The 27,892-nt window shown below is 43.5% G+C and overlaps 1 protein-coding gene across 1 annotated transcript; it reads right to left on the reverse strand.

The window, feature by feature from the left end:
* Nucleotides 1-4,528: 4,528 nt before the first annotated feature.
* On the reverse strand, nucleotides 4,529-16,947 carry LOC140486516 (lysozyme C-1/C-2-like). Its single transcript, XM_072585772.1, has 4 exons — nucleotides 16,803-16,947; nucleotides 9,255-9,428; nucleotides 7,887-7,962; nucleotides 4,529-4,882 (listed from the first exon to the last, which is right to left on the reverse strand). The coding sequence occupies exons 1-4, from the start codon at nucleotides 16,930-16,932 to the stop codon at nucleotides 4,819-4,821; spliced, it is 444 nt and encodes a 147-aa protein (XP_072441873.1). The 5' UTR covers nucleotides 16,933-16,947; the 3' UTR covers nucleotides 4,529-4,818.
* Nucleotides 16,948-27,892: the final 10,945 nt, after the last annotated feature.

Raw genomic sequence — 27,892 nt, forward strand, 5'->3', positions numbered from 1 at the left:
CAGCCTTTCCACGACAATGAGCCATGGAGTCGAGGTTGACCCTGTATCTAACAAAGGTTCACCATAACTTCCTTCCATTGTGTTACACAGCTCCAGCAGCAAAGAGACATAGAGTCATAGAGATGTACAGCATGGAAACAAACCCTTCGGGCCTTCCCGTCCATGCTGACCAGATATCCCAACCCAATCTAGTTCCACCTGCCAGTGTCTGGCCCATATCCCTCCAAACCCTTCCTATTCATATACCCATCCAGATGCCTTTTAAATGTTGCAATTTTACCAGCCTCCACCACTCCCTCTGGCAGCTCATTCCATACACGTACCACCCTCTGCGTGAAAAAGTTGCCCCTTAAGTCTCTTTTATATATTTCCACTCTCACCCGAAACCTATACACTCTAGTTCTGGACTCCCCCACCACAAGGAAAAGACCAATTCTATTTCCCCTATCCATGCCCCTCGTGATTTTATGAACCTCTATAAGGTCACCCCTCAGTGTCCGATGCTCCAGGGAAAACAATGCTAGCCTGTTCAATCTCTCCCGATAGCTCAAACCCTCCAACCCTGGCAACATTCATGTCAATGTTTTCTGAACCCTTTCAAGTATCACTACATCTTGCCGATAGGAAGTAGACCAGAACAGCATGCAATATTCCAAATGTGGTCCAACCAATGTCCTGCACAACTGCGACATGACCTCCCAACTCCCGTACTCAATACTCTGACCGATAAAGTAAAGCATACCAAACGCCTTCCTCACTATCTTATCTACTTGCGACTCTACTTTCAAGGAGCTATGAACCTGTACTCCAAGGTCTCTTCATTCAGCAACACTCCCCAGGACCTTATCATTAAGTGTATAAGTCCTGCTAAGATTTGCTTTCCCAAAATACAGCACCTCGCATTTATCTGCCACTTCTCAGCCCATTGGCCCATCTGATCAAGATCCTGTTGTAATCTGAGGTAACCCTCTTCACTGTCCACTACACTTCCAATTTTGGTGACATCTGCAAACTTACTAACTACACCTTTTATGCTCACATCCAAACCATTTATATAAATGATGAAAAGGAGTGGACCCAGCACCGATCCTTGTGGCACTCCACTGGTTACAGGCCTCCAGTCTGAAAAATGACCCTCCACCATGACCATCTGTCTTCTACCTTTGAGCCAGTTCTGTATCAATGAGATATAACCTCGCTAACCAGCCTCCATGGGGAACCTTGTTGAATGCCTTACTGAATTCCATATAAATATGTCTAATGCTCTGCCCTCATCAATCCTCTTTGTTACTTCTTCAAAAAACTCAATCAAGTTTGTGAGACATGATTTCCCACGCACAAAGCCATGTTGACTATCCCTGATCAGTCCTTGCTTTTCCAAATACATGTACATCCTGTCCCTCAGGATTCCCTCCAACAACTTTCCTACCACCGACGTCAGGTTCACTGGTCTATAGTTCCCTGGCTGGTCCTTACCATCTTTCTTAAACAGTGGCACCACATTAGCCAACCTCCAGTGTTCCAGCACCTCAATTGTGCAAAGATCAATGATACAAATATCTCAACAAGAGGTCTAGCAATCACTTCCCTAGCTTCCCACAGAGTTCTAGGGTACGCCTGATCAGGTCCTGGGGATTTATCCAAGTTTATGCATTTCAAGACTTCCAGCACTTCCTCCTCTGTAATATGGACATTTTTCAAGATGTCACCATCTATTTCCCTACAATCTATATCCTCCATGTTCTTTTCCACAGTAAATACTGATGCAAAATACTTATTTAGTATCTCCCCCATCTCCTGCGGTTCCAAGCAAAGGTCACCTTGCTGATCTTTGAGGGGCCTTTTTGTCCTTAATGTATTGTAAAACCCTTTGGATTCTCCTTAACTCGATTTACCAAAGCTATCTCATGTCCTCTTTTAGCCCTCCTGGTTTCCCTCTTAAGTATATTCCTACTACCTTTTCTAGTCTTCTAAGGATTCACTTGATCTTTGGCTTTGATATTTGAGTCGTCATTGTCTACAGGTTTAGTACCAGAGGACTGGAGGGTTGCAAATGTTGTGCCCTTGTTCAAGAGGGGCAGCAGAGATGACCCAGGTAAGTATAGACCAGTAAGTCTTACTTCTGTTGTCGGAAAGGTTTTGGAAAGGATTATAAGAAATAAGATTTATAATAATCGAGCAAGCAACAATTTGATTTCAGATATTCAACTTTGTTGCATCAAGGGCAGGTCGTGTCTCACAAACCTCATTGAGTTTTTTGAGAAGGTGACCAAGCATGTAGATAAGGGTGGGGCAGTTGACGTGGTATATATGGACTTCAGTAAACCCTTTGACAAGGTTCCACATGGTAGGCTGATGGAGAAAATGCAGAGGAATGGTATTGAGGGTGATTTAGCAGCTTGGATTAGCAACTGGCTTTCTGAAAGAAGGCAGCGAGTGGTGGTTGATGGAAAATATTCAGTCTGGATTCCAGTTACTAGTGGTGTGGCACAAGGATCTGTTTTGGGACCACTGCTGTTTGTCATTTTTACAAATGACTCAGATGCAGGCACCAGTGGACGGATCAGTAAATTTGCAGACAACACTAATGCTGGTGGAGTAGTGGACAGTTTGGAAGAATGTTACAGGTTGCAGGGGGACTTGGATAAACTGCAGAATCGGGCTGAGAGGTGGGAAATGGAGTTCAATGCAGCTAAATGTGAAGTGATGCACTTTGGGAAGAATAACAGGAAGGCAGAGTACTGGGTCAAAGGAAAGATTCTTGGTAGTGTGGATGAGCAGAGGGATCTTGGAGTCCATGTGCATAGATCCCTGAAAGTTGCCACCCAGGTGGATAGTGCTGTTAAGAAGGCATATGGTGTGTTAGGTTTCATTTGTAGAGGGATTGAGTTCCGGGACCGCAATATCATGCTGCAACTATACAAAATGCTGGTGCGGCCACACTTGGAATATTGTGTACAGTTCTGGTCGCCCCATTACAGGAAGGATGTGGAAGCATTGGAAAAGGTGCAGAGGAGAATTACCAGGATGTTGCCTGGTCTGGAGGGAAGGTCTTAGGAGACGTGGCTGAGAGACTTGGGTCTGTTCTCATTGGAAAGAAGTAGGCTAAGGGGGATTTGATAGAGACATACAAGATGATCAGAGGATTAGATAGGGTAGACAGAGAAAGACTTTTTCCTAGGATGATGACGTCAGCTTGTACGAGAGGGCATAACTACAAATTGAGGGTTGATAGATTAAAGACAGATGTCAGAGGGAGGTTCTTTACACAGAGTGGTCAGGGCGGCCAGCAGTTTATTTTGGATTAATTTATCACCTACCATGGTGAGATTTGAACCCATTCCCTCACACCTTGATTTGGGGTATCTGAATTACCTGAGCAGTGACACTACCTCTCTACTCCCAGCTCCACTTATATGTGGGGGCTAAGGGAAATATTGTATTAATTCTGGATCACAGTTTAGATATGATTCTTAGTTATCACTGATGTTAAAAATATGTTTGATTCATAATGAACACGGTATTTTTGAGTTCATTAAAGAACTCATCCTTGGTCATTATTTGTTTTGTTTGTGATAGTCGTACAAAAACGGAATTGGCTGTTTTGTTGATTGATTGAACCTTGAATGAACTCTTGGTGCAGTGGTAACCCCAGTAGAATATGATTATTAACGCACTCCCCCCCCCCCCCACAGTTCTCACAACATTTCACCCTTTCAATCACAGCTCTTGGAGGCGAAGGTGAGGACTACAGATGCTGGAGATCAGAGTCAAGAGTGTGGTGCTGCATAAGTACAGCAGGTCAGGCAGCATCCAAGAAGCAGGAGAATCGATGTTTCAAGCATGAGCCCTTCAGCTCTTGTGCCATTTCCCGTAGCTCTGTCCCTGTCACCTTGGAACAGAAGCTCCAGGTTTTAATTCCACTTGTTAGGTGCCACAATATGGTCAAACAGATTGACTATCAGCCTGGAATTCCTCTCAACCTGCCTACGGAGGCAGTAAGAGGGTTTGACTTGGCACAACTTCCCTCAGTCTAAAGGGTCTGGTTTCAGACCAGTGATGTGTTTCAGGAATGAGGTGGAGGTGCTGGTGTCGGACTGGGGTGGACAAAGTTAAAAATCACACAACACCAGGTTATAGTCCAACAGGTTTATTTGTAGGTACTAGCTTTCGGAGCGCTGCCCCTTCATCAGGTGGCTCATGGAGTTTGCATGACAGTGTAATCTTTTGCTTTAAATTTTGTCTCTTATGGTCCTGCTCCACTGCTACCTGATGAAGGAGCAGCACTCTGAAAGCTGGTGCTTCCAAATAAACCTGTTGGATTATAACCTGGTGTTGTGTGATTTTTAATGTGTTTCAGGAAGACGAGCTATAGAAACAGCCAGATGCACATGCTTTGCTTCATGCACCATTGGATTTAAGAAAGTACCAACGTCTCATAACAGGATCCCAAATTCATCAAGATTTCATTGCAACCAACTTATCACTTCCAGAATTATCTATTAATTAATGGAATGAAACACTTGAATTTTGATTTTTGCTTGTGTTTATTTCAATAAACTGTGACAAAACTTTTTGTTTTATTTAGCTGTCTTAACAGTGCAAAGCTAGATATTGCAAGTGTTCCATGCTCTTATATTTAAGGACATTTAAATGGTCATTGGATAGACATATGAATGATAATGGAATAGTGTAAGTTAGTTGGGCTTTAGATTGGTCAGTGCAACATCGAGGGCTGAAGGACCTGTACTGCAATATAATGTTCGATATTCTTTTTCAAAGCGAGAGGGTCCCGTCAACACAATGTCCTCTTCCTTATCAGAAGCAAAAGTCAGAGTAATAATTGATCCATTTACCTTTGCAGTTTTCGACCCAGCTGCTCCTGCAAAACGAAAGCATCAGAGAAATGACGTCAGTCAGCAACACATAACCCTGTTATAAATCTTTTAGTGGGATTACCTTTTCCTGCTCCTCAAAGTTTACTCTCCTCGTCTCCTGAAAGTCCTGACTCTTTCTGAAAGTGAAGCAATTCAAACAGAGCGCACTCAGCAATCATTGCCCATGCATGTGCCTTTTTTTCCAATTTATTTTCAGGATGCGGGCGTCCCTGGTTAGGCCAGTGTGTATTGCCCAGAGGGCAGTTGAGAGTCAACCACATTGCTGCAGGTCTGGAGTCACATGTAGGCCAGACCGTGTAAAGATGGCAGAGTTTCATAATTAATCAGATGGGTTTTTCTACAACAATTAGCAATGGATTCATGATCATCATTAGATCCCTAATTCCAGATTCTTCATCAGCCATGGTGGGATTTGAACCCGGGCCCCCAGAACATTATCTGACTTTCTGGATTAATAGTCTAACAATAACATTACTGGGCCATCACTTCTTACTCTGTCTAAGAATGACTTCAAAATTCTACTGTAATAGACAACACCCGGCTGTCCAAAGAACTTTCTTCTAGAATTCAGAGTCTGTCCGTACTTCTAACTATTTAACTATACATTGATGTGATAAAAAGTGGATAAATAGAGTCTTGGATTTTCTAACAGTATAGAAAGAGACTATTTGGTCCCTTGTGTGCTTGCCAGTTCTCTGTTAGAGCAATTCAAGTTGTTTCACTCCCCTTCCCTTTTCCCTGTAATTCTGAAGCAAAAAAGTTGTCCAATTTAATCTAGGCTCCTGCCCTTTCACCAGAGCCCAATATATTGTTCCTTTTCCCTTGTGAAGTTTAATGGGGTCTCTACAACAAATCCCTCTCTATAAATACAAGAATGACCACATCCATTGCAACAAAAATCTCTAGTGCACACTCTCTAACAATCATCATAGTTCTCTCTCTGACAGTAATGCCTAATAGGATCTCGACACTCGACCAACATGTGGAGATGTGGTCATCACAGACCCCACTTGCTTCAAACGATGGGCCGAGTCTTGTAACCATCCCCAGGAGATGCACTGAAATTGAAGACCAGGATGAAAGCTGAGGGATGGTTCATTGCACTGTCACAGCAGCTCTGTCAAAGAGGACTTGTAAGAACAGAAACCAGTCACTGAACAGAATCCAGTCATGGTGCGGGAATGAAAATATTTCCAACGTGTTTTCACCTCCTTCAGTAGCAGCCTCTTTCCCACGGACCCTAACACAGTGAGGAAATAGTTCTGCAGCCAAAAGAGAAAATGCTGGAAAATCTCAGCAGGTCTAGCAGCATCTGCAAGGAGAGAAAAGAGCTGACGTTTCGAGTCTAACTGACCCTTTGTCAAAGCTTTGTCAAAGGTCAGTTAGACTCGAAACTTCAGCTCTTTTCACTCCTTACAGATGCTGCCAGACCTGCTGAGATTTTCCAGCATTTTCTCTTTTGGTTTCAGATTCCCAGCATCTGCAGTAATTTGCTTTTATTTAAATAGTTCTGCATCATTCAGCATTGCTTTTCCTGCAGGAATTTCTCCTCACATTGGCCACAGCCTCAGACTGTGTCAGGTGCTCATAGAATGGGCTGTCACATGGTCCTCATGGCCATCAGATTCATCTTTCTCACCTGATAATGAGCCGTAATTGGCCACTTGCCTGCGACTGAATGGTCACAGCTGGTGACCGGGAGTGTACTGGACATGAACATTCCATAACACACACACCTCACTGCAACAAGATTTGTAATTCACAATCTCTCATTTTAGCTTTCTCTGCCACACACTCACCTCACTGTAACACAATTTATAAAACACACACTTGCTGTAGTATTGTCGAAAATACAGACACCCCAATGTAACACACTCTTTAACACATCTCTCAGTGTAACATAATAGAATACACCCCTTACTGTAACACTCTATAACACACCCCTTACTGTAACACTCTATAACACATCCACACTACAACACCTTTATTGGTCACAGCATTGAGTTGGGAGGTCATGTTGTGGTTGTACAGGTCATTAGTTAGGCCACTGTTGGAATATTGCAAGCAATTCTCGTCTCCTTCCTATTGGAAGGATGCTGTCAAACTTGAAAGGGTTCAGAAAAGATTTACAAGGAAGTTGCCGGGTTGGAGGGTTTGGGCTATAGGGAGAGGCTGAATAAGGTGAGGCTGTTTTCCCTGGAGTATCGAAGGCTGAGGGGTGACCTCATAGACGTTTATAAAATCACAAGGGGCATGGATAGGGTAAATCGACAAAGTATTTTCCCTGGGGTGGGGGAGTCCCGAACTAGAGGGCATAGGTTTAGGGTGAGAGGGGAACGATATAAAAGGGACCTAAGGGGCAAAGTTTTCACGCAGAAGGTGGTACGTGTATGGAATGAGCTGACAGAGAAAGTGATGGAGGCTGGTACAATTGCAACATTTAAAAGGCATTTAGATGGGTGTATGAATGGGAAGGGTTTAGAGGGATATGAGCCGGGTGCTGGCAAATATGATTAGATTAGGTTGGGATATCTGGTTGGCATGGACAAGTTGGACTGAAGGGTCTGTTTCCATGCTGTACATCTCTTAGACTCTATCAATCTATAACACACCTTTCACTTTAACACACTTCATAACACACCCCTCACTCTAACATTCTCTATAACACACCCTCACTGTAACAGACACTATAGCAGACCCTTACTGTAACACACTAATGCACACTCTTCAATGTAACACAATCTATACCAGACCCTCACTATAATACTCTATAACAGACCCCTCATTTTAACACATTCCATAACACATCCCTCACTGTAACACTCTCTATAACACACCGTCACTGTAACACTCTCTTACTGATTTGTGAAATGTCTGTTTAAAATTGACTGTATTGTGTGTCCATTGTACCACCGAAGTACTTATATTGAATGTAACCTCATACTTAAACCTAAATTGAGAGAAAAATATATCAAAAGTTGAACTTACCAGGCCTCCATTCCTTTTGAAGCCACTATTTTTGCAGCACACTCAATGTCAGGTTTCAAATTATTACTCAGTAGTTCTGTATGAAGAGAAGAAACGTGGTTTTGTATTAATTGGTTATGAGAAGGCACTCAGGTGAAAAGTCCCAAGAACACAGGGAAGTGGATGCTGTGGATGCTGGAAATCTAGAACAAGCCCCAAAATTGCTGGAGAAACTCAGCAGGTCTGGCAGCATCTGTGGAGGGAGAAACCGAGTTAACGTTTTGAGTCCAGTCTGACTCTTCTTCAGAACTGAAAGGTGAAAAAGGAGCTCTAGAGAAGGGCCAGCCTCGAAATATTAATTCTGTCTCTCTCTCTACGGACACTACTGCACTCACTGAGTTTCTCCAGTATTCTTCTTGTTGCTTGTGGTGTTAGAGGCTGAAGAGTTTCGATTCAGAATAACTTGTGCTGTTAGGGAGTGGGTATGTGTAATTAAAAGGGGGATCAGCAGTGAAGGCAGGAGGCACAATTTCAATTTTTAGAAGTGGTAGTGCCTCACCATATCATTTAAGTATCCCTAAAGAATTCATATACAGTGAATCTGCCTTGATTCACACCTTACAATGTAGTTTGACCTCTGTGGGGAAAAGCAAGGCTGGCAAGCAACAATGGCTGACATAACTAACTAACCTGTTGTGACTGAGCTTCTTTCTGACACACAAGACTGAGGCTGGAAGATGCTTAGCGATTCCTACACTGTGAAATAGGTGGGGTTTTGCTGACAGGGTCGGATGGGACTTCTGCATGTGTGGGGTGGGGGTGGGGGGCATGTTGCAGAGATCTGAGTTTCAGTCCTCTACCTCAGAAAAGGGTGGAAGAGTCATAGCTATATATTAAAAATATCAGCGATTGAATAAATTGGAGGGTGAGAGGGAAGGACACTCTCATTATTATGCTGTCGCACAGGGAAGGATGAAAAATAGTTCCATTTCTTTTAAAATGACATAACATACTGCTCAGGAAAACCAAATCTCTTTTCACATGCAGGTACTTTCTCTGGGATACTGCCATTCTAGCTGGGGTAGGGGAATATGTCAGGGTTTTGAGATATCATAGTATTCACCAAGCAGTATTGAGTTGAATGGCCAGTTCGTGTGTCTCTGTTTTGATGACCAAATGGAGAATGCTGGCCAGGACAAAGGCACGTTGATGGTCACATCTGATGTTATGCCATGTTTAATTTCTTTCCCCATTTAAGCCAATGTGGAAGAAACGAGGTGGCGTGTAACTGGCGTTGACTATTCATTATTACTTCATTATTGCTGGTGCTATGTTGCAATTACCAATAATTCTGTAATTCTGAGACTGACACTCTGCCAGTTCACATACCAGTACATCTGATCCCACAGCCGTTTTCTGAGTTTGGAGTTTTTCCATCATCACACCACCACTTGCTACTGATCTGAAAGATCCCATATTGTGATGCCCAGGCCTCTCCATTCCGTGTTTCATGACCGATTTCCATTGTGTTGTATTGACTCACGTGGTCGGCCAAGCACACCCCTAGAATGACGAAGGATGCAAGAAACAGCATCATTCTATTTGCTTTCCAAATAACATGCTACATCTTCAGACTAACCTGAATGCTTTCATTTGGAGCAAGTGACAAATGCAAATGATTTACCTCACATTCTAGAGGACGGCTATAGCAAATTTTGCCTTTGCAGCAATCCTGGAGTGAATTTCCTGAATTTCTCACGTTCAACCACTTACATGTGACTGATGGGGGTGGATGTTGGGGGAGGATAAATAAAAAAGAAGCTGTGCATTTATGTAGCAACCAGACATCAGAAAGAACTTTTCCCCCAGTGAAGTACTTTCTCTTGTGGGTGTGTTGGTTGTTGTAATGTAGGAAATGGGATGGCTGTTGTGCAGTCAGCAGTGCCCCACAAACAGCGATGTGAGAACGATCAGATTGGTTTTGTTGTGGTGTTGACTGAGGGGTAGATATGGTCCCAGGCATAGGGGATAGCTCGAGAGTGTGGTGCTGGAAAAGCACAGCAGGTCAGGCAGCATCCAAGGAGCCTGATGAAGGGCTAATGCCCGAAACGTTGATTCTCCTGCTCCTCGGATGCTGTCTGACCTGCTATGTTTTTCCATCACCACGCTCTCGACAGTGATCTTCAGCATCTGCAGTCCTCACTTTCTCCATTGGGGATAGCTCATTGGTCTTCTTTGAAATAGTGTCCGAGGATCTTCCGCTCCACCTGAGGAGGAGGATAGGACCTTTGTGTAATGTGTCCCCCAAAACACAGTACCTCTGGCAGTATAGAACTCTCTCTCTACTGCACCAGAGTGTCAGTCCTGGATTTGGTATCTGAGCCCTGAATTCAACCCAAAATCTTTTAAATTAGGTACAAGCATGCAGTGGAGAAACAGCTGACACGTATGAGAAACAGAAATGAAAGAGGGAAATAGAAACTCAGGGCAAGACATTGGCATTCTCATCCACAGTCAGCTGAAGGCAACCATTGTGGGAACGAGAGCAGAGGACAAGCTGGGCCTTTATTTGGCAAATAAAAGCAGGAAGTGCAGGAGAAACTCAGCAGGTCTGACAGCATCTGTGGAAAGAGAAACAGAGTTAACATTTCAAATCTAATGTGACTCTTCATCAGGACATTTTGCTAGTTTTTTCAAATTCCCTTGATGATGACAATTGTTGCAGAGACTTGGTTCATTTGTTACCTTGATGGAGTGCTGTGTTGGAACTTCATTCATTTTTATACTATGCCACAGCTAATGCAACCCTGCCCTTCTCCAAGGTAGAATATGCAGAGAAGTCAGAAACACAAACAAAACCTATTAGAAATCTTCAGCAGGTCCTCCCCTGGTCTGCTGAATATCCACAGCATTTTCTGGTTATATTCCAGACTTGATAAACATAAGCAAACTCGCATCTGTTTCAGAAATGAAGTCGCTCTCTGCATTTCATTGCACCACTGTCCCTTAAAATTGCACACGTTCCACAAAGGCTTTAAGATTTATTTCCACAGATTTTGCCAGTTGTTGGCGGTTATTGCATTTGTTTGATTTTAAATTTTACAGACAGAAGGCTTGACAGAAACTCTGACATACTTTTAAACTTGGTGAATTGTTCAGTAATTTGTGGAATGAGACATGCAGAGGTAAAAGTAAGGTAGTTAGACCAATCCTTTGTACGTTATTCCTTAGTCGTCAGATGAAGTGTTGTGTCAGTTTCTGGCTACTACATCTAAGGAAAGGAACCAGAAGAGATTGCCAGCAACTATCTGTTACTTATGTGTCACATTTAATGCAATAAAACCTGTCATCTTTCAGTCATTCACAGGCAAATACTGCAGAGAAAAGATCTGTTTTGCTAAAGCTTTGTGTCTTGCATTCATTGGGACAATTTGCAAGAACTTACAATGTAAAGAGGGAACAATGATTATGCTGTGTGACATTGATCAGTTAGATGATATCTGACTGTTAACTGCCAAGCTTTGTTAAATTCAGGTAAAGAAGAAAAAGTGTGCTTGTGTCAGGTAATGAATACAATTGAGAAACACGAAGAACAGAGCAGGTTCAGAGGGGTGGTATAGAATTCCCACCATGCAGAAAGCGGACATTCAGCCCATCAAGTCTGCATCTGCACGGCAATTTATCATGGTCAGTCCACCTAACCTACACAGTGTTGGACTGTGGGGGGAAAGCAGAGCTCCCAGCAGAAGCCAACACAGATATAAAGTGTTCATGCAAACTCCTTACAGACAAGTCACCTGAGGCTAGAATCGAACCCAGGTCCCTGGCACTGTTGCGCCAATTGCTGAGCCATCATGCTGCTCACATTCTCCACTACAGAAGGCCGTAGGGGCCAGGGCACTGAATATATTCAAGTATTTCTATTTGTTTAAACGCACTTATTTTGCCACAGTTGAGGTGGGTAGCACATGGTGAGGAAGCATATTGGAGAAGCAAAGTGGGACTATGAGAAAAGACTGGCAGCCAACATAAAGGGGAATCTCAAAGTGATCTGTAGGCATAGCTATTGTAAGAGAATGACTAAAATAGGAATAGGACTGATGAGTGAACAAAAAGGGGATTGTGTATGAAGAGACAGAGCATGGCTGAGGTACTAAATGAACACTTTGTATCAGACTTTAGCAAGGAGATAGATGCTATCCAGGTCATGAGGACAGAGGAGGAAACTCTGTCATGAGAGGAGTTCAACATTGATAAGGAAGAAGTCTTGGGTAGACTGTTGGGTCTTAAAGTTCATCAGGGATTGATGAGATGCATCCAAGGATTTTGAATCAAGTGAGTGTGGAAATTGCAGGGCAAAGACAACAATACTTCAATATTGTTTAGACTTGGCGAGGTTCCAAATGAATGGAGAATTGCAAACATGTTGATTTTGTTCAAAAAAAGATGTTGTGATGTTAAATCCAATGATTATAAACCAGTTAGTTTCACGTTCAAGGTGGGGAAGCTTCTACAAACAATTACTCAAGATAGAGTTTGACATCACATGGAAAGAGGTGGGTTAATTCAGATGGAAGAACCAAGACTTCCAGCTGGGAAATCACATTGAGCTAATTTGTTGAAGGTTTTGGAAGAGGTAAAAGAAACAGTCAGTGAGGGTCATGTTGATGATATGATGTCTTTGGGCTTCCTGGAGGTTTTTGATGCAGTGCCTTACAACACATTTATGAGAAACATTAAGCTCATGGAATAAAATGGTCAGTCATAATGTGAATAAACAACTGGTTGAGTGATAAGATACAGAGAGTTATGCCCACTAGATATCTTTCAGGGCTGGAAGAAGGTGTGTAATAGAACTCCCTAGGGGTCAGTATTGGGACCCTTGCTTTTCCTGTTTCAGGTTAATGATCCAGGCGTTCAGGGGAACAATTTAAAGTTTGCAGATGATCAAATCTTGAAAACATTGTGAATGGTGAGGCTGGCAGTGGGGAATTTCAAAAGGACATTGATAAATGTGTGATGTGGGCAGATTGGTGACTGATGTGAATCTATGCAGAGAAGGCTGAGTTGATGCACTTTGGTTGGAAGAGCATTGAAAGACAATATAAAATAGGGATTACACATCGAAAGGGGCTGCATGAACCCACATCTTTGAAGGAGGAAGTAAGGACTGGTGCTGGAGATCAGAGTCAAGAATGTTGTGCTGGAAAAGCACAGCAGGTCAGGCAACATCCAAGGGCACTCCTGATGAAGGGCTTTTGCCCAAAAAATCGATCCTGTTCCTTCTCCTTGGAAGCTGCCTAACAGGTTGTGCTTTTCCAGCACCACACTTTCAACATCCTTGAAGGTGACAATGAAATTCAGGTACAGAGACAGTTTAATGGAGCATTCTGCTCCTTGGAGTTTATCAATGAGGTCATAGGGTACAAGAGCAAGGAGGTGATGTTGAACTTGTACAAGAGACTTGTTAGACCTCAACTGGAGGATGATATCCAGCTTTAGGTGACACATTACAGGAAAGATGGCAATACACTGGAGAGTGTGCCAAGGAGAATGACCAGAATTGTTCCCAGGGTTGAGCACTTTCAGTTCAGAGGATCGATGGGAGTGGGTGGGATTATTCTGCTTGGAGAGGTGAAGACCTGATAAAAAGCTTAAAAATCATGTGAGGGCTGGATAGAGTAAAGAGGGAGAAAGTGTTCTTGTTCATAACAGAATGAAGAATGACAGGTTTGAAGTGATTTTCAAAAGAGCCAAATGTGATGTGAGGAAAATGATTTTCACAAAGCGAGTGGCTCGAGTCTGGAATGTTCCTTCTGGAAAAGTGGTGGAGGCGGATTCAACTGAGATACTCAAGGGTCATGATACTCATTTGAAGAACTGGTATAGCATGATGGGCAGAAAGACCTCCTTCTGCACCCGAACATTTCTGTGGGACTGTGGGATGTGCTGTTTCATACCATTTGTCAATTTTTAGCCTGGTCAGCAATATTGGAGTGATAAAACCTCTCAAGCATTTTTACAGCAGCATTATCAAATACAGCATTGGGGGAGATCATCAAAAGCTCCTACAAAGAGGTAGGTTTTTAAGGAAAAAGTGAGGGGGAGAGTTTGAGACGTTCAGAATGTCGGGGGAGTGGGAGGAGGGTGGTAGAAGGGGTGGATTCCAAGCCCAGGTCAATTCAGGGTCCAGGCATAGTGTGAGGGGAAGTGGGAATATGTCAGAGGGTCATGGGGTCAGAGGAATTTACAGAGACAGGCACCAAGCCACAGAAGGATCTGGAAACACGGATGAAAATCAAGGCATTATGTAACAGGGAGCTGAAATAGGTCAGTGAGCAAAGGGGTGATAGACAAATGGAATATGGTGTGAGTTAGAATGTGGACTGTGAACATGGAGGGTTTGGATGGTATCAAGTTCATAGAGAGGGTAGAACATGGTAGGCCTAATGCATGGGATAGAGGGAAATTTGGCCAATTGGATAGAAAACTGGCTAACCGGTCGAAGTCAGAGAGTGGTGGTAGATGGTAAATATTCAGCATGGAGTCCAGTTACAAGTGGAGTTCCGCAGGGATCAGTTCTGGGTCCTCTGTTGTTTGTAATTTTTATTAATGACTTAGATGAGGGAGTCGAAGGGTGGGTCAGTAAATTTGCAGATGATACAAAGATAGGTGGAGTTGTGGACAGTGAGGAGGGCTGTTATTGGCTGCAGAGGGACTTAGATATGATGCAGAGCTGGGCTGAGGAGTGGCAGATGGAGTTCAACCCTGCCAAGTGTGAGGTTGTCCATTTTGGAAGGACAAATAAGAATGCGGAATACAGGGTTAATGGTAGGGTTCTTGGTCAGGTGGAGGAACAGAGGGATCTTGGGGTCTATGTACATAGATCTTTGAAGGTTGCCACTCAGGTGGATAGAGTTTGTAAGAAGGCCTATGGAGTATTATCGTTCATTAGCAGAGGGATTGAATTCAAGAGTCGTGAGGTGATGTTGCAGCTGTACAGGACTTTGGTTAGGCCACATTTGGAGTACTGTGTGCAGTTCTGGTCGCCTCACTTTAGGAAAGATGTGGAAGCTTTGGAGAGGGTGCAGAGAAGATTTACCAGGATGTTGCCTGGAATGGAGTGTAGGTCGTATGAGGATAGGTTGAGAGTTCTCGGCCTTTTCTCATTGGAACGGCGAAGGATGAGGGGTGACTTGATAGAGGTTTATAAGATGATCAGAGGAATAGATAGAGTAGACAGTCAGAAACTTTTTCCCTGGGTACAACAGAGTGTTACAAGGGGACATAAATTTAAGGTGAAGGGTGGAAGGTATAGGGGAGATGTCAGGGGTGGGTTCTTTACCCAGAGAGTGGTGGGGGCATGGAATGCGCTGCCCGTGAGAGTGGTAGAGTCAGAATCATTGGCTACCTTTAAGTGGCATTTGGATAGGTACATGGATGGGTGCTTAATCTAGGATAGAAGTTCGGCACAACATCGTGGGCCGAAGGGCCTGTTCTGTGCTGTATTGTTCTATGTTCTATGTTCTATGTTCTATGAGGAAGGTCATCCCTGAAGGTAACCAGGGCAAAGGTCATGATTTTACTCACAGATGAGCTGAGACAGTGACATAGGTGAACGATGTTAAGATAGGAATAAACAGACATAGTGACAGCATGGAAACTGACTGGAAGCTGATGTTTAGGCCAAACGTTCTGTACCCTGCTAAACCTGCTCACAATTCCTGCATCATTCTCAACTCGTGAGTAGTTTCAACAGAGGATAACAGGACATGATCTTGTTTGACATAATCCAACTAGATCTGGCACAAAGTTGCTGGAGAAACTCAGCAGGTCTGGCAGCATCTGTGGAAAGAAAACAGTTAACTTTCCGGATCCAGTGACTGTTCTTCAGAACCCGGTTGTATGGTGTATCCATCCTGGTCTGAAGCCTTCAGGCTGAGGGAAGGGGGAAAGGTTCAGTGTGTGAGAGATTAATGGTTTTAATGTGAATTAGAATTTTCCGGAATAGTTCCAAAGAGACAGAAACACAACTACTAGAAAAGTTGTGTTTCCTTCAGCCAAAGATGTTTCAGGTAAGAGGTGTTCAAAAGCATGAATAATTTGATTAAATAAATAAGGAGCAACTCCTTCCAGAACAGAGACCAGATACCAAATGTGACAGGTTTAAGTGAAATTAGTAACATAATGATTAGATTTCCTACAGTATGGAAACAGACCCTTCAGCCCAACAAGTCCACACCAACCCTCTGAAGACCCATTCCCAAACCCTATAATTACCCCTGACTAATGCACCCAACACTACGGGCAATTTAGCAAGACCAATTCACCTGACCTGCATATCTTTGGACTGTGGGAGGAAACAAGAGCACCTGGAGGAAACCGACATAGACACGGGGAGAATGTGCAAACTCCACACAGACAGTCACCCGAGGGTGGAAACAAACTCAGGTCCCTGGCGCTGTGAGGCAGCAGTGCTAACCACTGAGCCACCGTGCAGCCAGCATTCCTTGCTGTATTCAGTGAAGTGTTAGGGTCTGGAGCAGATCAATAACACTGGAACTGGATAGAAAGGTGAAGGAGAAGATAGAGTAAGGGACATGAGCATAGTAAGATAAATAATCCAGAGATCCACCACCTGCACTATAGATTGAAGAGTCCAGTTCAATGCTGTACCTTTCTGTTATCTCACACAGTTGGGACTCCATGGGAAGAGATCAAAGGGAAAGATCCTTTAGATTCTCTCTCCCTGACTCTATGGGTCCCAAAGTTTGGCTAAGACCAATGTACTCAGTCTGGGTTAGTTAATCTATACCCTGGCCCCTGTCATGTAACATGCAGCTGCTCACTAACTGACAGAAATACAGGGGAAACCCACAGCCAACATCTGCAACAGCACTCAGCATTGTTTAAATAGAACAGAGAATCATTACTCACAGTCTGCCACGCTGTAGTGGGTGAATTTTGTCAGTACAGAATCCTTGATAGCTTTAACAACTTGACATCGTGAAAGGATTTCGGCGCTGGAGACTGCAAGCAGGACACTGAGAACAATAAGGAGCTTCATTGTCGTGGCAGCAGATGTGTCTGGATCTGGTTGAAGTTGCACTTTTATACAGGATTGTGTCTGTGGTTATCAGTTCCTAACTAAACAGGAACCTTGGAAAAACATGAAGTGTAAACTGTGTTTCTTAGATTAGTGCCAAGTTCCTGAATGGTAAGCAGTTGTTTAACAAACAATGTAAGAAAGGCAGGGGAGGAAGCAAACACCTTTCAGACTGACTCCATTGATTTTAGACCTGGAGTGGATGTATTGAGAGGGTCATAAACAATTCAGACAGTTAATATTGTCCAAGTTCCGTTACACATAAGGTATTCTGCGAATGAGAATTCAGCGCGTTGACCAGAAAATCTCACTGCCAGGGCACAAATGTAGTGAGAGTATAAGGGTCGGAGATGAGGCAGTGGTTTAAACCACTGGGACAATAGAATTAAGTTGTTCAACATTATTGAGAGTAGCAAGAGCCTGGCCTTCCACAGGGACTGTTCCTTCTGGGACACCTGGGTCCTTCTCTCCCAAAGCCTCTCACAGCCCCAGGGCACCATCTCCTGCAACCACAGAAGGTGTAACACCTGCCTGTTTGCCTCCTCCCTCCTCAACATCCAAGGGCCCACACACACTTTCCAAATGGCACTTTACGTGCACTTCACACAATTTAGTCTCCTGCATTCACTGCTCACAGTGTGGTATTTCCTGCACTGGGGAAATGAAGCATAGGCTGAGTGACCACTTTGCAGAACATCTACGTTCTCCCCTGCAAAAATGACCCTGAGCTTCTGGTTTCCTGCCAAATCAACACCCCACCCTGTTCCCTGGCCAGCATCTCTGTCTCAGGCTTGCTGCAGGGCTCCAGCAAAGCTCAGTCCAAACTGGAAGAACAGCACCTCATTTTCCACTTGGGGACCCTACAATCTCTCAGACTCAGTATCGAGTTCAATGATTGTAGGGCTTGAGCTCTCCTATGTCCTTATCCCAATTCCACAACCAGGTGTTGTTATCACACAATCTACTATTACACACAACCTATTGTTAGCCACTAACAGTCCCCATTAATAGCTATATGCCCTCCCAGCCAGATCAATATCTACTCCTTTGTCTGTCCAACTGCTCTTCTCTCCCTTTGGGTTCTAATACTGTTTGCTTCTTGCCACCTCCTCCCCAATCCTACCTTTTGCATATAAACCAACATTTTCTAAGCCACCATCAGATCTGAGGAAGAGTCACACGGCTTAAAAAGTTAACTGATTTCTCTCCAAAGATGATGCCAGACCTGTTGAGCTTTTCCAGCAAATTCTGTTTTGGTTTCCGATTTCCAACATCCACAGTTCTTTCAGTTTTTATTTAGCCAGGTGTTATAGAGTCATGGAGTCATACAGGATGGAAACAGACCCTTCGGTCCAACCAGTCCATGCTGACCATAATCCCAAACTAAACTAGTCTCACCTGCCTGCTCCTGGCCCACATCTCACCAAACCTTTCCTCTTCCTATATCTGTCCAAATGTCTTTTAAACATTGCAATTGCACCCACATCCACCACTTCCTCAGGAAGTTCATGTCTTTTTAAAATATCTCTCTTCTCACCTTATAAATGTGCTCCCTGTCTTGAAATTCCCTATCCGAGGGAAAAGGCAAGTATTAATAATTCTATTTATACCCCTCATTATTTTGTAAACTTCTATCAGGTCGTCTCCAAACCTCCTACACTCCAGTGAAAAAGGTTCCAGCCTATCCAGCCTTTCTTTATAACTCAAACCTTCCATACCTGGAAACAGCCTGGTAAATCTCTTCTGAATCCTCTCCAGCTTAATAACGTCCTTCCTATGACGAGGCAAACAGAACTGGACACAGTGCTCCAGAATGGTCTTCTGAATGAGCATTATGACATTTTAACATTTCACTGCCTTATCCACATAACCAGCCAAATTGCTGTTATTCAAATAATCATCTGATATCTTGTCAAATATCCTTGATTGATCCTGCTTTCCAGCAGGTAGCAGATCCCAAACCCAAAGTACTCACTTCCAGATATTTTCTCATCAACCTGTTCAGAGCTGACTTTACAAACCTCTGAAAGAGGAGACTTGACCCCAGGCCTCAGGATCAGGGTGGGGAACTCCAATCACATCACAGTAATTGATTAATTGATTGACTAATCGAGAAGTTCCTGTTGCATGGCCCCTTCAATTGAAATAAATATGATGAGTTTGTTTTTTTAAGACAGTTTGACTGTTGGAGTACAGCAGTTACCACATCCTTTGCCAGGAAAAATCCTTTTGGTTATTGCTACCCAAAGCAGGATGAGTGCTGACCCCTGAGGATGGACATGCAAGCCCCATCAGTACATGTCATGTAATGTTAATAAGCTTAAGATGTAGTATCAGCAATCAAATGTGTACTGTGTTGCCACATATTACTTAACTCTCTGACACTCAAATTTCTAGATATTAAATGTGACATTGCGTGTCACTGATCTCTGTGATTTATAATCCAGTGATGACGAAGGGCCAACAGAAATGTTGAAATCAGGGTGGTGCATGAGTCAGAGTGGAGCTGATAAGGATTGAGTGCTGGGCTGCTGGTATGTTTGTTAACTCGAAAATAACAAGTAAAATTGCCACAGTCTTACCAGACCACTGGGCTGCTCTCTCATTGGAGATGGGGAGAGACAGGTGACTGGTGGTGGTTTAACCTGAGGATCACCGTGCCTTAGGGAAGGGGAGAGGTTGAAAAGGAGAGTCCTTTATAGTAATCCCCCAGACCAGTATGGGTATTGAACCCCAGGCTGATAGCATTAGTCTGCACCACAAACCTGATGCCAGTTAACTGAGCTAACCAACCCCAATCACCTAAAAAATGACATTTGAATGAAAACATTGGATTGCATGTACATGAGATTACACTGAATGTTTTATTTGCTATCAGGGTCACAGAAATGATAGAATCCATACAGTGTAGAAGCAGGCATTAAGTCCACTCATACCCACTGAAGACCATGCCACCCACACCCCCCACCCTATCCCTGTAACCCTGCATTTCCCACAACCAATCCACCTAACTAGAATTCTTTGGACTGTGGAAGAAAATGGTAGCACCTGGAGGGAATCCACGCAGGCGCAGGGAGAATGTGCAAACCCTACACAGACAGTCACCCAAGGCTGGAATTAAATCTGGTCCCTGGGGCTATGAGGCAGTGGTGCTAACCACTGAGCCACGGTGCCAGCCTACAGGTGGTTACAATCTTATCTCAAGTTCTTGGGATAATGACGTTAGAAGCACATTAGGAGTTGCAAGGTCATTGAATGCCCTATAACAGTAACTACCTCAAAATTATTGAAACATTTGTAAAATAAGCCAGTCGACTAAGCATATAATGAGAAATTACTAGAGAAACTCAGCAGGTCTTACAGCATCTGTGGAGAGAGAAATAAGATTAACATTTTCAGTTCAGTATGAGTCTTCTTTGGAACTAAAGGCAACTAGGAATGGGCAATAAATGCTATGTTAGCCAGTGACAGCCATATTCCAATGAATTAAATATAAGACCAAACACTTTACAACAATGTGAGGTCATGAAAGCTTCAAAATCACTGGGTGAGGGTGGGGGGGGTGGGGGGGGGGGGGTGGAGGTTAACAAGATTGGACAGGGAGAAACTGTTCCCTCTTTTTTTATATTCATTCACAGGGTGTGGGCACCTCTGGCTAGGCCAGCATTTATTGTCCAAAGGGCAATTAAGAGTCAATCACATTGCTGTGGGTCTGAAATCGCATGGAGGCCAGACTAGGTAAGGATGGCAGTTTCCTTTCCTAAAGGACATAAGTGAACCAAACAGAGTTTTTTTAACAATTGACAATAGATTCATTGTCATCATTAGACTCTTAACTGCAGATTTTTATTGAATTCAAATTCCACCTATTGTCATTGTGGGATTTTATCCTGGGTCCCCAGAATATTACCTAAATCTCTGGATTAACAGAATCAGCAATAATGCCACTGTGCGAAAGTGAGGACTGCAAATGCTGGAGGTCAGAGTCAAGATTAGAGTGGTGCTGGAAAAGCACAGCAGGTCAGGCAGCATCGAGGAGCAGGAAAATTGACGTTTCGGGCAGGAGCCAATCACCAGGAATGAGGCGGGGAGCCTCCGTGGTGGAGAGATAAATGGGAGGGGGTGGAGCTGAAGAGAAGGTAGCTAAGAGTACAATAGGTGAATGGAGATGGGGATGAAGGTGATAGATTGGAGAAGAGGGTGGAGCGGATAGGTGGGAAGGAAGATTGACAGGTGGGACAGGTCATGAGGATGGTGCTGAGCTGGCAGATTGGATCTGGGGTAAGGTGGGGGGAGGGGAAATGAGGAAACTGGTGAAATTCACATTGATGCCCAGGGATTGAAGTGTTCCGAGGCGGAAGATGAGGAGTTCTTCCTCCAAGCGTCAAGTAGTGAGGGAGTGGCGGTGGAGGAGGCCCAGCACCTGCATGTCCTCAGCAGAGTGGGAGGGGGGAGTTGAAATGTTCGGCCACAGGGTGGTGGGGTTGATTGGTGTGGGTATCCCAGAGATGTTCCCTGAAGCGCTCTGCAAGAAGGCGTCCAGTTTCCCCAATGTAAAGGAGACCGCATCAGGAGCAATGGAAGCCATCACGTCCAAATTTTGGATGAGAAAAGACAATCATACAGGGTCCAGGTCTGAAAGGGTGGTAGAAGTAGAATCTATTGAAGCATTCAAGAGGACAATTGGGTGTTTACTTGAATAGAAACAATGTGGGAGTGTCTGGGGAAAAGCCAGGGGAAAGATGCTAAGACATGGTGCTTATTTGAGAGCCAGTCCAGCTGCAGTGGCACAAATGGCTTCCTTCCGGCCAATGGTATTTTTGTGATTCAGTAAAGGCTGAACATCAATCCAGGTTTACTTTTATTTTGTAAGTTGTGATGGCGACAGGATTGGGGCATCTATGACTTTCTCCAAACCCACTAATTCAATAAATCAGCATCAATCATTTGAACAACTGTTAACATCAGAATGCTTGTCATTGAAGCCAACAAGATCACATAATTCCATCTTATATTTATCCAATCAATCATTAAATACACAATGCCATTCTCTTTCGATACTGAGCATTGTGATATTTGTAACTACGCCCTGCACTTACTTCATTACCTCCCTTTGCTCCTGATAACAAACTAAATATTTTAGTTTATTTTAGTCAACGTTAGGATTTAATGTGTTTGGAGAAGTGGTAGTTAGTGATTGAGCAGGCAACATTTAATTTGGCAATGTAGAACCTCAGGGATAAATTTATTTGATGTCCCTTTTGCAGTCTAATGTTAAAAGAACATGTGCTGAAAGTGTCCATGACAGAAAATGGTGATTAAGTAAAAGAACATGATTCTCTCTGATATATGTTTTGTGAGCTAATACTCAGAGAAGGACTGAGAACTTATCATACTGGCCATGGGTGTCCAACCCAGAAACCATAACATTGAGGAGCTGTCTTATGGGGAGAGGTCGAATAGTTGGGTCATTCTCAGTGGAATTTTGAAGAATGAAAGCCAATCTTATTGAAATATACAAGATTCTTAAGAGAAAGTGCTGGAAAAGCTCAGCAGGTCTGGCAGCACCTGTGGAAAGAAATCAGAGTTAACGTTTTGGGTGCAGTGACCCTCTTCAGACCTATTTCTCTCCACAGATGCTTCCAGACCTGCTGAGATTTCCCAACAATTTCTGTTTTTGTTTCTGGTTTCCAGTTCTTTTGGCTTTTATTTAAGGTTCTTAAGAGACTTGACAGGGAGAAGTTGTTTTCTCTCGGGGGAGAGTCTAGGACCAGAAGGCAAAACCTTAGAACAGGGTGGGACACATTTAAGAGAGAGATGAGGAGGAATTTCTTCCTTCAGAGGGTAATGAACGTGGACCTCTTTACCACAAAGGACAGTTGAGGCTGCAGACTATACTATACACAAAACGAAACTGTACCTCGATCTGTGTGACAACAATAACTTAAAGCAAAAAATAAAAACAAACTAAGCATGTTCAAGAATGAGATTGATGGACTTTTAATCAGTAAGAGATTCAAAGGTTATGGGGAAAAGGCAGAAAGTGAGTTGAGAATAATCAGATCAGCCATGATCTCATTAAATGGGCCAAATGGCTTACTTCTGTTCCTATGTCTTATGGTCTTATGGTCACAGGCCTGCCAATATTCTTGCTAGTTGCCATTTTCCAATCCGCAAAACATTGAGCCCAACTGAAGCTCTAGAGGTGACTCACCTGAAACGTGAACTCAGTTTTTCCTTCCACAGCTCCTATCAGACACACTAAGCTTTTCCAGCACTTTCTGTTCTGATATCTGCTAATCATGTCCTCTTCCTCACAAAGTCACGGTCACTTTCACCCATGTTTTTGATGATTTACATTGGTTCTTGGTTCCTTAATACCTCCCATTTGAATTTCTTGTATTTGTGTTTAAACCCTTCATGTTCCTTAACTCGGAAACTTTCATCAACTCACAATGATACCAGAATTCTTCTGTTCTCTGAGTTTGCCCATCTGTTAATTCTCCTCTCGTTGTGAGAAGAAGAGGTAAAATTGCCATAGTCTTACCAGACCTTGGGTTTCTCTCCAATTAGAGAAAGAGAGAGGGGGCAAGTAATGGTTTAACCTGAGGGATACCACACTTCAGGTCAGGGAACAGGTTGAGAAAGAGAGCCCTTTACACTCATCTCGGCTGGTGTAGGAATTGATCCTGGGCTGTTGGCATCATACTGCCATCCAACCAACTGAGCTAACTAACCACCAGCTCCCTTTGCACTGCCATTGTTCATGTGTATGTACAAATCAAAGAATCCCTACAGAATCATAGAATCCCTCCAGTGGGGAGGCAGGCCCTTCAGCCCAACAAATCCACACTGACTCCCTGAAAAGTAACCCACTCAGACCCATTCCCCTCCCCTACTACTGTATATTTACCCCTGGCTAATGCACCTAACCTACACACCCCTGAACACATGACCAATTCACTGACCTGCACATCTTTGGACTGTAGGAGGAAACCAGAGCACCCGAAGGAAACCCACGCAGACATGGGGAGCATGTGCAAACTCCACACAGACAGTCACCCTCGGCTGGACTCGAACCCAGATCCCTGGTGCTGTGAGGCAACAGGGCTAATCACTGAGCCACCATGCCGCCCAAATCCAATCTCTCAGACTCAAATCACCACCCAAAAATTCTTTATCATTTGATTGAACCCATATTGTCTTTGCTGAGAGATTGTTCTCTCATGGACAACCTCTCAAACAAGTCAACCCCACTCCATTGTTAGACATTCTGTGCACAGGCATTTGGACCATACATGAAAGTTCAGTCTACCAAGTTTAGGAGTTTAAAATTGGATAAATCCGTAGACAATCAGAAGGTTGTGGATGTTTTGGAGAGGGTACAGAAAAGGTTTACCAGGATTTGTCTGGTATGAGGGATTTTAGCGATGAAGAAAGGTTGGATAGACTGGGTTTGTTTTCACTGGAATGCAGGAGGTTTAGGGGAGAACCTGATAGAAGTTTATAGGATTGTGAATGGCATGGATAGAGTGGAAAGTATGAGGCTTTTTCCCAGGGTAGAGGGGTCAATTAACAGGAGACTCAGGTTCAAGGTGCAAGGGCGGCAGTTTAGAAGAGATGTACGAGGCAGGATTTTGACACAAAGGGTGGTGAGTGCCTGTAACACACTGCCAGAGGTGGTGGTGGAAGTGGACACAAATAGCAGCATTCAAGAAGTACCTGGATGGATTCATGAAAAGGAAGGGAATAGAGGGATACAGATCCTGTCAGTGAAGACAGTTTTAATATGGAAGGGCAAAATGTGTTGGCACAGGCTTGGAGGGCCAAAGAGTCTGCTCCCCACGTTGTAATGTTCTTTGTTCTTTGCTAGGATGAGGTGTACCTTTGACTGCTGAAGGAGGCAGGAAGGGGATATTAGGGGCCCTGGCAGTAATTTTCAAATCCTCTCTGGCCACACGCGAGATGCCAAAGGACTGGGTGACTGCTCATATTGCCTAACTATTTAAAAAAGGAGGGAAGGACAGACCAGGAAATTACTTATCATCAGTCTGACTTCAGCTTTTGGGAATTTCTTAGGAAGAATTCTGAAGGACGGATAGTACCTGCATTTGTAGAGACTCAGATTAACAAGGGATCATCAGCATAGATTGGTTAAGAGAAGGTTCTGTTTGACAATTTAGATTGAAGTTTTCTGAGGAGCTGACTGGGAGTGTTAACAAGGGTAATACATTCATTGTGGTCTACAATGACTTTAGCAAGTCTTTTCAGAAGGTCCCTCATAGCAGACAGGTCAACAAAGATAGAGCCCTTGGATTCAAGTCAAGAAGCGCAATGGATCCAAAATTAACTGTGAGGTAGGAAATAGAGGGTGATGATTGAGAGATGTTTCTGTCACCGTAAAACCGCCTCCATTGGGGTTCTGCAGGGCATAATGCTGGGTTCCTTGTTGTTTGTGGTGTTCATTCTAGATTTAAACTTGAATGTAAGATATATAATCATGTTGGTTATGGAAGACTTGATAATTGGTAGGCTGCTAAATATTGAGGAGGATAGCCATAAACTGCAGAAGATGTCAACAATCTTGTCAGCTGGGCGGAGCAAAGACAAATGGAATACAAATGGAAAAGTGTGAGTTAATGTGCTTGAAGAGGGCTGACAAGGCAAGGAGGTGCATTATGAATGGTAAGATCCTGGAAAATGCTAAAGGTGAGAAAGAACTTAATGTGCATATCTACAGATCCCAGAAGGTAGATAAGGTGGTTAAGAAGGCATATGGCATACATATCATTGTCAGCGGAGGCATAGAATACAAGAGAAGAGTGGTTATGCGAGAACAGTACAAAACTCTGGTTAGTCCACAAAAGGACAACTGTGTACAGTTCTGGTCACCACATTATAGGAAGGAAGTGTAGAGGAGAATGCTGCTTAGACTGATGGGGCTGAATGATGAGGAATGGTTGGTTGTTTTCCTTGATGCAGCAAAGATTGAAAGAGGACCTGTTAGAGTGTTTAAAATTATGACAGCCATTGGTAAGGTGAACGAGAAGGCACTTTAACGATTAGGAGACAGGGTCAGCTATCAAGGGGCAGAGATTTAAAGTAAGAAGTGGTAAAGTGAATGGGAGATTTGAGGGGAAATGTTCTTGCAGAAGGTTTTGGGAGCTTGGAACTGATGGCCTGAAAGGATGGTTGAGTCAGACATTCTTGAAACATCTCAGGAATGTTGAGATATTAACTTCAGTGGCCACAGCTTTCAGGATCATGAGCAAAGAGATGGAAAAGTGAGATTAGGGTCAGTGAAAGTTTTGTTAGCCAGTGTAAATGTGATGGGCCAAATGCTCTGTTTCGGTGCTGTAACTGGGCTGTCAATGATTCGCAATATCCATATTCATGGGAAGGCAATGTCTTCAAATAACATCAGAGCTTACGTCACTCCAATCTGCTCAAACATCAGTTGAATCTGCTTTTGTGCAAGATTTGGATATCGGTCACCTTGGTTTTTGTAACTGTATACTGTAGTTTCTCCACTCGCACCCTAGGCCCGATTAGGAAACCAAATATTTGTCAAAGATAGGATTTATCTTTTGGAAAAAAAAAGTTGTTTCAGTTGGACTGGAGCTCTTTGTTGAACAGATGACATTTGTGTTGGTAATATTGTTGACTGTAACCATAATAAAATACTTTAGTTGAGTGACATTTACGCTGATCAATCCTAACAATGAACTATAGCCAACATCCTCTGTCCTTTCACCTGAAGTGAACCAAGGTGCCAGCTGAGGAACATGCTGACATGGAGCATTTGAACAAAAGGAATGGGATCTGGAAAAGGCCATTGCGACCTTTGATTTTGCTTTACTATTCAATAAGATCAAGCTGTTTTTCTAACTCAACTCTGTCTTTCTAAATTATTTCCATTTCCCTTAACTCTACTGTATCTTAGCAACTATCACCTTCCTTCAGTTTCCTCCCCTACTCCAAAGATATGCAGGTTAGAGGGATTAGAACATAGAACATAGAACAATACAGCGCAGAACAGGCCCTTCAGCCCTCAATGTTGCACCGACCTGTGAACTAATCTAAGCCTATCCCCCTACACTATCCCATCATCATCCATGTGCTTATCCAAGGATTGTTTAAATGCCCCTAATGTGGTTGAGTTAACTACATTGGTAGGTAGGGCATTCCACGCCCTTATCACTCTCTGAGTAAAAAATCTACCTCTGATATCTGTCTTAGATCTATCACCCCTCAATTTGTAGTTATGCCATCTCATACAAGCAGACATCATCATCCCAGTTGATACAAGCTGATGTCTATTCTATCTAATCCTCTGATCATCGTGTAGATTAGATTACTTACAGTGTGGAAACAGGCCCTTCGGCCCAACAAGTCCACACCGCCCCGCCGAAGCATAACCCACCCATACCCCTACATCTACATTTACCCCTTACCTAACACTATGGGCAATTTAGCATGGCCAATTCACCTGACCTGCACATCTTTGGACTGTGGGAGGAAACCGGAGCACCCGGAGGAAACCCACGCAGACACGGGGAGAACGTGCAAACTCCACACAGTCAGTCGCCTGAGGCGGGAAATGAACCCGGGTCTCAGGCGCTGTGAGGCAGCAGTGCTAACCACTGTGCCACCGTGCCGCCGTGTATGTCTCTGTCAAATCCCCTCTTAGCCTTCTTCTTTCCATTGAGAACAGACCCAAGTCTCTCAGCCTTTCCTCAAAAGACCTTCCCTCCAGACCAGGCAATATCCTGGTAAATCTCCTCTGCACCTTTTCCAATGCTTCCACATCCTTCCTGTAATGGGGCGACCAGAACTGTACACAATATTCCAAGTGTGGTCACACTAGATTTTTGTATAATTTCAGCATAATATTGCAGCTCCAGAATTCAATCCCTCTACC

The sequence above is a fragment of the Chiloscyllium punctatum genome, chromosome 15 (genome assembly GCF_047496795.1).
Source record: "Chiloscyllium punctatum isolate Juve2018m chromosome 15, sChiPun1.3, whole genome shotgun sequence".
Classification (NCBI taxonomy): Eukaryota; Metazoa; Chordata; class Chondrichthyes; order Orectolobiformes; family Hemiscylliidae; genus Chiloscyllium; species Chiloscyllium punctatum.